Source organism: Morus notabilis, unplaced genomic scaffold (assembly GCF_000414095.1).
Source record: "Morus notabilis unplaced genomic scaffold, ASM41409v2 Scaffold985, whole genome shotgun sequence".
Lineage (NCBI taxonomy): Eukaryota > Viridiplantae > Streptophyta > Magnoliopsida > Rosales > Moraceae > Morus > Morus notabilis.
The window spans coordinates 53,167-69,184 of NW_010356679.1; the positions used below are offsets into that span (position 1 = coordinate 53,167).

Sequence of the window (16,018 nt, forward strand, 5' to 3'; positions counted from 1 at the left end):
ATTCATAAATGTATTTTATGAATATACTATTTATTGAAGAATCAATTGCACTCAAGGATAAAGAAGTAATTAGAGAGGTTAGCGGTTTTTTACCTAGCTCTAATTATGAATTATTTATGGATGATCAATCTATATGTAGTGGTTATATTAAATGGACACTTCAAGTTCTTAGAAGTAAATTATGTCTATAATTTTGAGAATGCAATTCCAAATTTTTAGTGGAGTAACTTTTAGAATTAATTAATTTATTAAAGAGTTTAATTAATTATTAATTTTATTAGAGCTCAGAATTATAGGTCCATAAGTGCCCCCGTCATCCTTGTATTATTTGCAAGACAACATGAATTATCGGGATTTTATATCACTCGCGAATAATTAATTATTTTGTCACACACTGTGGTGGGACCACATGCCGGCGTGTGACATAGGGAAAATACACACTGGGATTTAGTTGCTTGTTCTCTAAGTAATCCGGTTTACTTGTTTGACAAGTAAAATGTTAACTTGTTTGACAAGGTTCCTTGTTGGACAAGGTTTACTTGTATGACAAGTAATTTCAAAGGAGAAGTAAACCTTTACTTATTTGACAAGCTTTGGTTTAACTTGTTTGACAAGTTTTTCCAAAGGAAGAAGAAAAAGCTTCTCCTAAATTGTCTATAAATAGGAGACAATAGTAAATTGGAATAAAAAAATAAGTATTGGTAGAAAAGTTTTTCTCTCCCTAATTCACAAGAGTTGGCCGAATTTTAAGAGAGAAAAGAGAAGAAAAGTTTTTTTAATTTTTCCAATTATTTCACATACATGCGTTGACAGTGAAAGAGTACAAATTATTGAACGATCCAATAATTACATTGAGCCCACACTCTACGTCTTGCAAGTTTCAAGGAATAGACGAGGAAGACTTGCGTTTTCTAAGAAAGCTTTGGAGTAAAGATGGTTCGTTGGCCAAAGACTCCAAGTTATCATCCTAATTGTCGGCAAGGTATCCATTGTTATAAATTAATGAGATTAATTTATTATTAGATAAATTAATATAATCTATAGCGTCCGTAAAAGTTTTGTGAAAATTTTTATTCGGACCCGATCCGCATTACCATGCTTCCGCACCCGAAATTGATTCGGAAATCAACAAATGGAATATTTATACATAAGTAAAGAGAATCCTAATCTTACTCAACTAATTTAAGCTAAGGACTTATCTTCTAATAACTGATAAATTCAAAATTTAAACTAAAAAATAATCACTAATCTAATCTCTAAATCTTAGAGATAAACAAATACAAACTATTTAAATTTAAATTAACAAAACATCCTTATCATAAACAGAACTTTGTCACTATAGTTCTACATCGTCGGTTTGGTGCTGATCGGCAGCGAGCGTTATGAGGTAGAAGGGAGGGTTAGAGGTCATAGACTTCTTCATGTACCAAGAGTTGTGCGAGCAGAGGATCGGTTCCATGAAGGTGTTGTTGAATTTTCTATTTAATGAAATTTTCTTTAAAGTTTGATAATGTTGAAAGCATTTTCTAAACTCTAATGAGTAAATGGATATGGTATAGAGATAGTTCCCCAGTGGGAGTTCCCCGGTAGGAATTCTTCGACTCCCAACCTCATCTTAAATTAGGTAGGCATTGAGGTTAGAATGAGGGATAAAATGGGGACAAGGGTATGGAGGTGAGGGAGGCGTATCCCCGGCCGCCCCGTTACCTTTCTACTAATTGATCGAATTTGATTGATCAGCTGATCAACAATTTCAACTGCCACCAGTTATTTTCCTACAACAACAACAACAAATAAGCCTTCATCCCAACTTAATTGAGATCGACTATATGAATTTCACTTTTCTACACGGCTCTGTTCGAAATTAAACTTTCCTAAAAAAAAAGAAATTTCAACATAAAAATAAATAAGTAATGATGTTTATCGAAAGAGGTGGCCAAAATGGGACACTTAAACTGATTTCTCTTATATATGGAGTCTTCTAATACCAGGGTTGCCAAATAGAGCTGCTCATGGCATTACACAGTATTTGCACCATTGCCAAGTTCATAGAAATTACTAGTATAAGACCATATACAACTAGGTCGAGGACTATACTTCAACATTTTATTGTTTCAGTTTTTGCTTTTTGCTCGAGGAAACTCTGTATCTGTCAAGACTATAAAACATCTGCTAAACTTCACCAGGAATTAGTGAAGAACTTTTAACACGCAAATTATAAAAAACAGCGCAGGATATTCAGAAAATGTAGTCTGGTAGCTGGAGAGGAAATGGTGCCACTGTTACTTTGAATGGATCGTCTTTTGGCTCGCTACGCCTGAGAAAGAAGGAGCAAATTTTTAATATAATTTGACATTATGACATGAAACAATAGCATCACCTTGTAGTTAAGAAAACACAAAAAAAATGAAAAAGAGAAAATAAAATAAAAGCACACCCTTGTATTCCTATGTATATTTCATTGCCAAAGTCTGGTAGTAAGGAATAAGTAGCCTTCATGAGAATTAGAGGTTCAAGAGAAAGAGGACAGCTGATGGGTAAATAGAAAGGATACCGGTTCTCTCCATCTATGAAACTTACTTGAACTTTACTCCAATGACAGTGAAGGAAGATTCTCTCCCTCCCTCTGTAGTTGGGCTCACATTTGATCCCCTAAAATCTCTCGATTCCAACTTGGCCTTATGACAGGTGAAGACCAATTTTTGACAAGACTTAGGTTGTTCTTTTGCATTTTTTAGTTAGGGTGACTTGAGTGATGATCTTGAGTTGAGTTTGAGTTATAACTTGAGTTGAAGTTGTAACTTGAGTTTGTGTTTGGATGTGCACATTTGAGTTATGATTTGAATTGAAAATCATTTTGAGTTTGTGTTTGAGTGAGTCAAAACTTAAATTTGTATATAGATAGTATTTTAATAAAAACTCAATGGTGATAAAAAATTTTAATAAGGTATCTGGGTGGGGTTTTATTCGTCTTTTCGTTGTGAATGCATAGAAAAAAAATCATCTCAATCAGAATTAAAACGAAAAAATTATGACATTTTTAAGAATAGAAAAACTATTATTCATTAACTTGAGTTCGAGTTTATGAACTGGAGTTGAAGGGAAAACTTGAACTTGAGTTTAACCCAAAACTCGAGTTCAAATTCGAATTTCAAACTCAAATTTTACAAAAGAATATGAACTTAAATAAAGTTGTAACTCGAGTTCAAACTTTTTCTGAGTTTTGTTGCAAAAGAACAACCAAAGAGTTTGCTAAACTGTATAGAAGTCCTTTTGATGACTTGGCATGGACGAAATACACAACATCCAGCACACACACGCACAGAAAAATCAGATTAATGAAGAGTAAACAAAACACACGTCTACAAATAACGTCCCTTTCTTATCTTTTCTGTCAAATATAGCTGATTAATCATCATAAAAACTAACATCTTTCAAAATACTACAGCACACGCGAAGCAACATACCCACAAAACACCTTAAAACCAAACCATGCACTCTCAAGGCCAAACTGTCAACAACCTCTTTTTTTATCTAAGCAATAGATAATTATCCATTAAAGGGGGGGAAAAAAAAAATCAGCGGAGTACCTGCCAGGAATGAACGTAAAAAAACCTTCAACAGACCCTTGAGAAGATGGTAGAGGTGTGCAACTCTCATAAACAAATTCCTTCTGGCCTGGTCGCAAAAGTGGAAACTACAAAAATAAAATAAAATAAAAATCTTATCATTTTAAAAATACTTCTAGTGAGAATTCAGGGATCTAGAAACGATTGAAAAGTTCAATAAGGAGTTCAAGCTCATCTCATTGTTGAGCTATTTAAATCACATTGTACGTCCTTCCAGCAGTTAAAGGGAGAACATGAGAAGTCCTCAGGATCACAAATAACTAAATAAATACAGAACTGTCGATGTCGAAAAAGCTGCACTAACCATACCTTTCCAATTACAGCTTCTCCGTTAACATCAGATATTACTTGGTCATCAGCACGGATGATCCAGTGTCTCCAATGCAGTTGGCAAGAGCTGAATGTCATTCCATTGATAGTGCATCCTTCGGGAAGAAGCGACATGCGGATTGAATAAGTATACAAATATTTTTCCTCGTCATCTTCAAGGTCAGAAAACTCTGGAATAAGCACAGCAGAAGCACGAACCTAAGATCAATAGGAAACTTGTATTAGTCACCATATTCAATAGTATGGATGATGGAAGTTGTGTGCCACCAGAAAGTCTGTTTATACTGTTAATAAGATCAACAAGAATAATTAAACAGAAAATTGTTATATTCATCGTGGAAATTCTCTTCTTTCACTAAAATTGCTTCTAATACAACATAAGCCAATGAAGTAACTCATCAAAGTAAGAAATTTCTATTCTTAGAAGATTATTTAATAGAAATAAATGCAAAACAATAAGAGGACAGAAACGAATCAACTCATCAAAATAATACAAAAATGTTCTGCATAATGTGCAGATTGCAGGTGCAACCCGTACCAAAAAAAAACATGTTCATGGAGTTGCACCGCAATTCCCAATTCTTTTTTCACTTATTCCTTGAACAAAATCGTCCAATTGCCAAACAAATTCTTTGGCAATTGGAAGACTTGAAAAATAGAAATAGAGAGAGAGAGAGAGAGAGAGAGAGAGAGAGAAGAAGGAGAAGAAGAAGAAGAAGAAGGAGAAGAAGAAGAAGAAGAAGGAGAAGAAGAAGAAGAAGAAGAAGGAGAAGGAGAAGAAGAAGGAGGAGGAGGAGGAGGAGGAGGAGAATTCCCAATTCTTTTTTCACTTATTCAATTGGAAGACGCAAAAAATAGAAATAGAGAGAAAGAGAGAGAGAGAGAGGAAGAACTCCAGAACAATAAATTGTCATTGCTATCCTATTAACCTAAGTTTTTGCCCTTGTTGGGGATGATGATTAATTGCTGTAAAATCATCATGGTGAAGAAGACTTTGTACAATTAATAACAGGTCTACAACAGACAGAGAGTATAAGTTAAAACAAAACGATGTAACAAACCCTTATCCATCACCAGAAAAACGAATCCAGAGAATTGTCAAATTGCGTACATTGGTATGTCCAAAAATCATTTCTAACAAACAGGATTACAAGGAGGTTTTGATTCTAGCCCTTGGAAGAATAAAATGCCGACATAAACACCTCTCAAAGAAGAACATGACTGAAACATGGTTTCTGAAAACCAGGCGTCATGTTTGAGACACTAATAGGCAGGTAATCCCCACTACACTGGCCGGTGTAAACCAAAAATTGAATTTACATTCTAATGATCCCCCTGCAAAATTTGTGTTCCTTACCGTGTTAAATATAGAGGAGCAAAAAGAATATTATATATGTACACACATCATTGTTGTGCAGCTACTTACTTTTACGCCAGAGGTTATAGCAGTCGTACACAAGGGAGGTTCCTCTGGAAACAAACTGATAGTACGAATTTTTTTTTCTTCGCGAAGTTTGATAATGCCATTTTCCAAGCGACGGGCATGTTCTTCTAACCACAGCAACATTGCATCCTGCTGCTGGTCACCATTAAGACTGTGCACTGACCTTATCAATTCATTTGGTACACATGGAAGCATTTCTCCAGTGGTTGAAAGATGCTTGGTACCAACATACAGTCTACCACTGTTACAGTTTAGCAAAAACGACTTGTTAATCAATGTAGACGAAGTAGCCACAACAATATACTTCGATCTGCTGGATAAACCTGGATGACGTCTCATCTCCTCCGTTCGCGAGATTACTTCACTTAAAGGCAACAAATACACATTTACACAGCGGTTATAGAAAGCATAACCACCTATGAGGCCCAACGGACTGCCATAAAGACTCTTTGCAAAATGTTCGTCCTTAAATTGCTGACCATCATAAAATCGATAGAGGACCCTCGTAGGGAGTGGCAATTTGACCTTCAAGATGGTCTCCAATTCTTCAATATTTGCCTCCGATGCACCCTTTTTAAGTGTAGCCTCAGCCTCTGGAAAATTTAGTGCCAACCAGTTTCTAAGTCTTCCCCAACACCTTTTTACTCGCTGTACAAGTGACCAGGGATACATACTGAACGATTCGCGCCATGATTGATAACATTCCTGCGAAGGAGAAGTGAAAGAGGACAGAAACAGATAAAGAAGTCAAGAGATGACCTTCCACTAATATCAAAATGAGTAAACGAAAAATCATCCTCTAACCAAGCCAATTTGGAAATGGCTACATGAATTATTGTCATTTTCATCTATCTAGTCCCTGAAATCATAGTATTTTCTCATAAGCGTAACCTGGCTTCTGATGAAAACTGTGAACTTGACAGAAGTGATGACACAAAATAACACTGATAATCACTCAAATCTTGCCTTAAAAACCACCGTCAAAAGCCCATTTCTTTTGCAAGTTGAGGAAAAGTCGTGAAGGAAATTAGCTCAATAAATAAGAATGCAAAGCATCTTGACTTTTTTGACTCCCCACAATTGGTGTTAACGAGTAAAGCAAAAATTCAAATCAACTTTTACGTGTACCGTGCCAAAGACTCAAAGACCCAGAAGTAAAAATCAAATTTCCAGCTTTCCCATCAACAAGAATCGACAAATTTCGGATTTTTTCCATGTAATTAAGCCTAAAATATGTCAAAATAATACTAGAAAGAAGAATAAGAATAAAAAAAAAAAAAAAAAAAAAAAAAAAAAAAAAGGGTTTTGTTAGTAGATAAGGAATACCTTGAAAGAAGCGACGGGATTGCCGAGAGGATCGAGGGGTTGAGAGAGATTGAGCTCTTGAGAGCAGATGTGGGACCAGAGAGAGTCATCGGAGGCTGATGAACGGAGTTTCTTGTTGACGCAAGAGGCTCTCGCAGCATCTTCGGCTCCTAATTTGTTTAGGATTATGTGATACTCTAGATCACCCAACGAATCCAATCCCATATTTTTCTCTGATCAGAATTTGTCTTTCCTTTCTCTTTCTGTTTCCGTAGAGAACAGGAAGTTTCTCAATTCCAAAGTGCTCTACTCCTTTCACAAGCTATCTTTCTAGATGGATGTCTGAAAATTTCGGAGAATTGGCTAAAATAACCCAGTAAAAAGGTGAAATTACTTTCCAATTTCATATTTATTTATTTTATTTCAATAAACTCTTAATAATATAATTAATGGGTATTTATCTATTAATTGAGTACTATTAACGAAAATCAAGATTAAAATTTAATTGAAAAAAGGAAAACAGAGGAGGCCTTTCTTCTTCCAATTTCCCCTCACGAACTCGCTAAAAAAAAAAAAAAAAAAAAGCCCCTAAAAGGAATGAACGACCAAGCAGGTAAGAGACCGACCCAAAATTCTCATCTTCCTCTCTCCCTCCTTTTAGAATCTCCGAAATCTCTTTTTCCCCTACAATGTTAGTGCGGAGTTTGGCTTGCGCGGCAACCCCTGCTTTCCCTTCATGGCTGCCGAAGAAGAAAACACAACCATGCCGGAGGAAAGAGCTTTTTGCACAACCTCACCCCCACATTTGTCGTCGCCTTTATCGGCCCATTCATTGCAGCCATCGCTGTCTTCCCCACAGCCTCCACCTTGGACTTCATCACTGCCATCACCTCAAGCCCAAGAACAAGTAAGGTTTTTTTTTTTTAAAGTGAACCCTTATATTTTGTGGTGCAATATGCAAGACATTAGAAATTTTGTGGTGCAATATGTAAAGCATTTGAGAATATGTCAGTATTCTTATTTTGCATTTAGATGAAAGCTGTTAATATCTCAGTGAAGAATGTACTACTATATTGTAGATGAAAGTTACAGAAGATTAGTACTACATATTTACAGTATCAGTATATAATTGAGTCATATGCTAATTATATCCTCAATTATCCAAGTCACTAGTAGAAAATTTTGGCACAGACTTGTTTCTTATTGATACATGTTGTAATACTTGATGTTATCCAGTCAGAAGTTCTTAGTCTATGTGTACAAGAATTATCCACTTAGTGAATGTAAATCCATTCATGTCGTATTTCTTTGCTTTCCTTTTCTTCTTTTGGTTGGTAACATAATAAATATCATAATTTATACTGAAAAACTTGAGAAGTTATTTAATAAATAGATATATAATACAAAATCAAGAACATATGACACTCACGTCATCTTGTATTCTCTTATGTCAAGTTGAATGAAATCTCTGTTTTCTCTTCCTTAGCCAGCTTTCAGAAAATCTGCCACGGGATTTATGAGAGAAAATTTAGGTAGAGTATTAAAGGGTGATAACAATAAGCTAGACAAATGAGAGAATGAGTACATTTATGATTAGATAAATCTAACTAGAAGTGCCCTCCAAGAAATTCAGTCTTTTGAGACTTGAACAACTAAACCAGTTGGTGTCTGAACAGTTTTTAGGTGACTTGTACCAACCAGATCACGAAGATGAAATCTCATATCAAGTGGAGATAATCGAAGATGCTTCTTCTCTAACGATGTTGTCTGAGCGACCCCGGATGACCAATCAATATCAGATGGTCATTCAAGGTTGTCTTGTTCCTTTCTCACTAGGCGCGCAACCCACATTAAGCTCTGGTCGTGCGCTAAACACAATGGTCGTTCTATCTGAATGACGGTCGTGCGACATTACACAACATAGTAACTAAAATTCATTGATTTGATTGATATTTATAATCTCCCACCAATTGTTTGTTTCTATTAATATAGATACCGATACCAATTTACATGTCAGAGCTGCCTAAACTACCTCCATGTATAGTGACCATGGAAGACTTTCTGGGTAAAATCACGATTCGGTCACAACTGAATGTCATAAACAATATTTGAAATTGGCTAACAAAGAAAGAACAAGCTAAGTTTCGGAGGTTCCCTCAACTTGGCCGCTTATTAGACTTGCCTATTGATGGGCAATTTTCAGCAACATTAATGCATCATTTACTGTTGAGGCAAGTGGAGCCAGAAAGACCATGAGGTTTGGTTTTTAGTAGAAGGCAAACCATTAAGGTTCTCTCTCAATGAGTTTGCCTTAGTATCCGGCTTGTATACAAGTAGTGGTCCATCTAGAGAAGAAATCGAATCTCATAAGAACAAAGCAACACTAATGAATAAGTATTGGCCTGGTGCAAAAGGTGTTATCTTATATGATGTTTCTAAGAAACTTGAAAAGTTGAGCAAAGGAAAAGACATAAAAAAGGATAGAGTGCCATTGGCATTTGTCTACATGTTAGCCGGATTCTTGATGCCTGGAGACTTGAAGAAGCGGATTAATTCATCTTTGTTTAAATATGTCATTGACCTCAAATTCTTCGATCAATATCCCTGGGGAATCGAATGTTATAATTTGACACTCACAAGCCTGAAGCGGATAAACTTTGCAAAAAGGTGGGAGCATACGTGTCAAGGGAAGAAGAATGGGGCTGAACAATATAACCTTTTTGGATGCCCATGGATATTTCAGGTATGGTTTTCACTCTAGGCTTATCTTTTTTTTTAGTTAAATATAATTTACTAGGTTGTTTTAGTAATTTCGTTATATTTTTCATTTTAGGCATGGGCTTTCGAGGCTATGCCCGAGTTGGGAAAAAGCCTGGCCAAATTTGAAGATCAAGGTAAGCATATTCCATTGCTCCCTCTCCTTTTCCCCTTACACCCTCAAGATCACCCCCTCCAACCCGATCCATGGCATGACTTCTACAGCCTTTACATCTCATGTTGCCCCCCAGACGCATGGCCTAACCTTTGTAACATCAACCCCTATAGGCTCTCAGGACCACTTACACCCTCTAGATCACCCCCAGCCATCCTATGTCACCACCCAGATGCATGGTCCGACCTTAGAGATGTTTCATCTTCTTGATCATCGTTTGAGTGAACATGAGGATAGGATAAAATCATTGCATACAAACCATGATGAGAGGATACGATCATTGCATGCAAGCCATGAGGAGAGGATACGATTATTGCATGCAAACTATGAGGAGTCAATAATAGCCAACGTTCGGTTAGCTATTACCAGTGAAAATGAGGCGATTATGGCAAAGATCGGTCTAGTTATGGCTAGAATGGATACTTTATTTAACATCCTTGATCCCCATCCTTATGATGTGAAGACATTAGAGATGGTGATAATGGTGGTAGTAGTGGCGCCTATTGTGAACATCAACCCTTACAAGGCAAACAAATCAGAGATAATAGTGGTGATGTCGCCAACCAACAGGCCACACTAGGAGAAGATTGTTCTTATGTGACTCCACCTACACCTATTCATAAATGAGTGAGCTATGTGGAAAAGGATGATAAGTTTTAAAATCATGGTCGACAATTGAGGCGGAAAAAGCGATCTTAGGCCTTGCTATCACCTTATCTAGAGTGGGCAAAGAGGGTTCAATTCATGAGGTCAAAATGACCTACTTTTGAACCCTTCAGGCAGCGGTCTCAAGCCTTGCTATCACCTTATCTAGAGTGGCCAAAGAGGGTTCGATTCACGAGGTCAAAATGACCTATTTTTAATCCTTCAGGAAGCCTTACAAAAATGACAAACAAGCTTTTTGGAAATGGTTTGATAGTGATACCAAAAGCAGGTCCACAATTTGATGTAACCTTACTATGCAAAATCGACACTTTTTTGAGATTATGTTGCGCAATGGTGCTTCCTTAAATAGCGAGGTAAGTTACTCTTCTATTTTAATAATCAAATATGTTTCTTCTTTTTAAATTATTAATTATATTTGTTCATTTAGTTATCAATTGAATTAATTTGTATTTTTGCAGCATGTGGATGAGATTTTGTATTTGTTCAGAAAATGGATTGATAAGTTTCCTAACATTTTGCCTATATCTACATTCTCAGCGATTGTTTTTCCCAGACATTGTGTGCATTATACGAGTATACTGTCAATTCAAAGGATAAAGACTTTAACATTACTGACGAGGAGAAAGACTTTAACATTACTAACGAGATGAAAGACTATTACAAAGGGGCTAGGCCAAGTAGGGGAAGAGATTGGGTGGGAGTTAGTCATTTCTATGTGTCATGTAACTGTTTCAACCGCCATTGGATATTACTTGTTGATGTTTCAACATGGATCGTAACAGTTTATGACTCGGTTCCTACTTGTCTTTCACTCTCGCATTTGAATGATTCTATGAAACCATTTCTTGAGTATTTTCCCTTTTTGCTCAAGAAATCAGAGAAATTCTTAACTATGAGGAGAAATTCAAGTGTTCGATGATCTTAGCGCAACCAGTAGAAAATACAATCTCTATTAACAAAAATATGTAAGTTGCATTTACATTTTAGTTTTTTTAATAAAAAATGGTCCTTTGTTTACCACTAAGCTTATGTGTAAATTTGTTTTACATGAGTGATTGTGGAGTCTACTTAAAGACATTAGAGATGCTCTTGGCTGGAAAGTGCAATAAAAAAGCACAAGAGTACCTTAATGACCAAAACATATTAGACGTTAGAAAGTGTTACGTTGTTCAACTCTATGCTAATAATGCAGATCCATAGTTAATGATTAATATGACACCTTTCTACATTTTGACACCTTTTTTATTATGTGGAACAACTAGGAAAGACACTAAACGACCACAAGAGATATCAGGAACGACCCTAAGGTCGTTCAGGCATTTTTTCGCTAGCCACCCCACCAAAACAAGAACGACGCTTACGTCGCTTGGGTTTGCCTCTTGGTCGCTCTAAGGCTCTCCAACACTTTTTTTGTTAGCAATTGACTTGTCATTGGTTATGAGAACCCTTATATTGTCAAAATTAATTAAATTATCATTTATTAATTTTGATTTAAATGATTTAAGTAATATTTTAAAATTCCCAAAGGATAGGTAATGGAGTACATGGCCAAAGTGCGTATTACATAAATATTGTGTGTGACCAAATTTCGAGTTTGAATTGCTTGGATTAATTAGTCTAAATTAAATGGTGAAATTCTAAAGGCATATAAGAACATCATGGTAGTGTCACAACATATGTGACTATAATACTTACTATGCCATAGTACATATGATCAAGTGCACCACTTATACTTAAACGTAATGATTTGTGTGAATATGTAGAATTTTGCATTTAATCACAATCCATATGCTTGATAGATTGAGTTATGTATTGAGATTGCAAGACAAAAGTTAGGGTTGATATGGAATGCATTCTGGAACGACCGAGAAAGATACCGAGTGACCACCAAAAGAACAAGAACGACCTTAAGGTCGTTCAGGCAATTTTTCGCCAACGACCCCACCTAAACAAGAATGACGCCTAGGTCGCTCGGGTTTGCCTCTTGGCCGCTCTAAGTTTCTCCAACACTTTTTTTTTTTTTTCAAATAGCAATTGACTTGTCATTAGTTTTAGGACCCTTATATTGTCAAAATTAATTAAATTATCATTTATTAATTTTGATTTAAATAATACTTTAAATTTCCCAAAGCATAGGTAATAGAGTACGTGACCAAAGTACTCATAAATATTATGAGTTTGAATTGCTTGGATTAATTAGTTGAAATTAAATACTGAAATTCTAAATTAAATTAAATTATCATTTTAAAGGCATGATGAATTCTGAAACGACCGAGAAAGACACCGAATGGCCACCAAAAGTGCAAGAACAACTATGAGGTCGTTCAGGAATTTTTTACCAACGACGCGTAGGTCGTTCCGTCGTCCCTGTCTTTTTTTCCTACGATTTTTATGTTTTTTTATTTGATAATTGAAATGTCATATATATATATTATATTATATTATATATACTCACACATATATCCAATGCAAATAATTAATTAGAATGTTAAAATATCTTTAGTACTTAAACATATATTAAATAGTACAAAAAAGATAGTTAGAAAACTTAAAAAAAAATGAGACATTTACTAGGCAGTACTTCACACATCGGATGGATCACCTCGATTAGGACATGTCTTTGAATTGTTCCCTCTCACCAAATCTTTAGCAAATTTTTCTCGTCTCCATGCCTTCCAATAACTAACATGAACTTTTAATTCCTCGCGCATGAATCTCATGAGACTCTTTGGGTTGGGGGGCTCTTTGTTTTCCTTAAAGTGTCCCTACAACCTAGCTCCAATCACGCGACTGGATGCTTGTTTGTGGCTGATTGATCGATTCATCAAAGAGCAAGTGTGAATGCCGTTATATTGTCGAATGACAAAGAAATTTGAATCGGGCCTATTTGTTGCCCGTACTCTCCATGAGCAATTTTCATTAACACAAATAACTTCCTTCAACGTTTTTGTCGAGTTCTTTACCTTAATTCCTCGCGCATGAATCTCATGAGACTCTTTGGGTTGGGGGGCTCTTTGTTTTCCTTAAAGTGTCCCTACAACCTAGCTCCAATCACGCGACTGGATGCTTGTTTGTGGCTGATTGATCGATTCATCAAAGAGCAAGTGTGAATGCCGTTATATTGTCGAATGACAAAGAAATTTGAATCGGGCCTATTTGTTGCCCGTACTCTCCATGAGCAATTTTCATTAACACAAATAACTTCCTTCAACGTTTTTGTCGAGTTCTTTACCTTCATTTCAAACCTTCCGTTGATGGCAACAAGACTCAATTTAATATTCAATTCTTCCTTACTCTCAAAGTGTCAACCCACCCTTAAATCAGATCCATCATGCCTTCTGCTATCAAAACTTATTAATCCACCAACCGTTTTCAAGTCAAAATGTTGAAAAGGACTATCATGAATTGTTTCATCAATTACATCATCACTTCCCTCAGGTAAATCGTTACCTTTGTCTGGTACTTTCTCCCGCATTGTTTCCTCCAGAGTTAGATTGGAACTAGTGATCGGCGTTGGATTGGAACCGTGATCGACTTTGGATTGGAACCGTGATCGGCATTGGATTGATGTCGGTGTTCTGTTTATTTATCGGTAATGCATGTCTATTAGCACCAAAAATATCCTCTTGAGCACATACTGTCAGTGGCGCTGGACACCTAAAATAATCATCACGGAGATCTCCCACAAGACTGTTATCATTGTTAATATTATCATCATTAACAACACATATTGCTTTATCTTTTTCATTGTTCTCTTTCAGCATAACGTGCCGAGTAATTGCTTTTTCATTCTCATACAAAAACATAAGATCCATGACATCCAAATGACTGGAATTAAGAGTTGGCACAATCTTGCTAAACGAGTCACCAATGCGCTTATGTGTAATTTCAATTGCATACTTACTTCGATCAATACTCGTTCTTTCATAGATTGCATCTACCAATTCAACAAATGTGGTGCTTCTATCAACTAAAAAGCCCCTGGTTAAACTACTTTCAAACCATTCCCAAGATCGGCTCTCCACCTTTTCCCATTCACCATCGTTCTCTAGCCATACCTATAATGAATTTTGAAATATAATTGTTAAAAGAAAAACATAAATTCAAAAATTATATCACAAATATAAACAACATTAATATTAAAAAGAAAATTCAGCGTGACTCCGAACGACCTCAAATTACTCTAAACGAACAACAAATTTCTAAGGTCACTCAGAGTCGTTCTGGAAAGAAAAACGTGCGCCCCTCATTATGCTATGGTCGCGCGAAAAGAAATCCAGGTTGTTCCTCCTAGATGATAGTCGCGTGCGACCCACTTTGAACGACCTCTGTCATTCCCACGACCAAGTTTCAGCCAAAAAGGTCGCGTGCAATCTGTCATCTTCAACCTCTCCATCTGACATCTTCCAAACTCAAAGCCTTTTTTTTTTCTTTTACAATTAGTAAAATTTTCAGCTAAATGCACCTATAATATTCAAAATAAATGTAGTCCAAAACAAACATTCAAAGAGATTTAGGACAAAAAACTAACCTTCTAAATTTTGTTCTCCAAACAAGTTCTTCCAATAATTTCTTCTTCTTCAAAGCACTTAATCAAACAAAATATGACAAAAATTTCTTCAATCTTGCGGATCTATGATAGCTGGGGAGAATGAATGTGAAGAAAACAAAAAAAATTTACAATGACAGTACGTGAGGGAGGAGAAGGGAGCTTGAGGGACGGTTTGGGGTTCCTTTTTTTCGTTTTTCTTTCTCCAAAAAGTTAAATTTGTCATGTCATCTCATTAAATTCCATTACTTATTATTTAATTGTCATATTTTAAAAGAAAGTCATTTTGCAAATAAAAATTTTTGAATTGTCATTTTATGAATAAAGCTTTTCTATTAGACTATTTTTACAAAGTGCTCGACAATTTCTCTGTTTTGAAGGGAAAAAAAGTTGACTTGTCCGACTCTCTCGTGGGGATGGCAACAAGACGGATTTAGGGTGGGGTGGTCTTCTCACCAACCCGCTACGAATAAAAACACTAATTGTACCCGTCTTATAAATGTGTATAAATTGGTGGATTATAGGGTGGATTTTCTCATCACGGAAATGCCCCATTTATCCAATTAGTTATTTTCATTATAAAATAAATAAATAACTAGTTAAAGAATACAAAAATACAAAATATTAAGGGCATGTTTATTTTGCATTAAAGAAAAAAGAAAAGCAATGAGTGATTCCCTTTGCTATCTGATAATGTGTTTACTTATAAAAATTAAATTTAGTGAGTCCCACCTAATATAGGGAATGAGAAAAGTGAATGTCAATTCTTTTACCCATTTAGTATTGATTCCTTGTCAAAGAGAACGAATGGTAAATTTACTTGTCTACTCTTAATAAATTACTATATAATTAATAACTATCAAATTATATAAAAGGACATTTTAGTAATTATATTCATAACATTTTAGTGTTTCCCATTATACTATCTAATAGTTAAGTAAACACTTAATTACAGTTAAACTATGGGCCCGTTCACTTCGTGCATTACACTCAAATAAAGTGAACTCGAGTTTGTTTTTGGGCTGAAATAAGCGTTCGCTTACCCAAACTTGAATTTAAAATTCGAGTAATAACTCGAGTAGGTAAACTTCACCGTCCCCTCAAACTCCCATTACTCGAGTTATTTTCTACAGTGCTCTTCTGACATTTATCTTCCCGTTGGA

The 16,018-nt window shown here is 35.7% G+C and overlaps 1 protein-coding gene across 1 annotated transcript; it reads right to left on the bottom strand.

Moving 5' to 3' along the window:
* Positions 1-1,944: 1,944 nt before the first annotated feature.
* On the bottom strand, positions 1,945-7,025 carry LOC21399193 (F-box protein SKIP16). Its single transcript, XM_010088396.2, has 5 exons — positions 6,730-7,025; positions 5,386-6,108; positions 3,939-4,157; positions 3,591-3,697; positions 1,945-2,317 (listed from the first exon to the last, which is right to left on the bottom strand). Exons 1-5 carry the CDS (start codon positions 6,931-6,933, stop codon positions 2,239-2,241), a joined length of 1,332 nt encoding a protein of 443 aa, XP_010086698.1. The 5' UTR covers positions 6,934-7,025; the 3' UTR covers positions 1,945-2,238.
* Positions 7,026-16,018: the final 8,993 nt, after the last annotated feature.

Bases quoted from the DNA above. Each gene is read 5' to 3' on its own strand.
- LOC21399193 (XM_010088396.2), bottom strand. From the start codon at position 6,933: ATGGGATTGGATTCGTTGGGTGATCTAGAGTATCACATAATCCTAAAC. The intron at 4,158-5,385 runs GTAAGTAGCTGC...TATTGATCTTAG, and splicing joins CTATAACCTCTGGCGTAAAA to GTTCGTGCTTCTGCTGTGCT. The intron at 3,698-3,938 runs GTATGGTTAGTG...TTATTTTTGTAG, and splicing joins GAGAAGCTGTAATTGGAAAG to TTTCCACTTTTGCGACCAGG.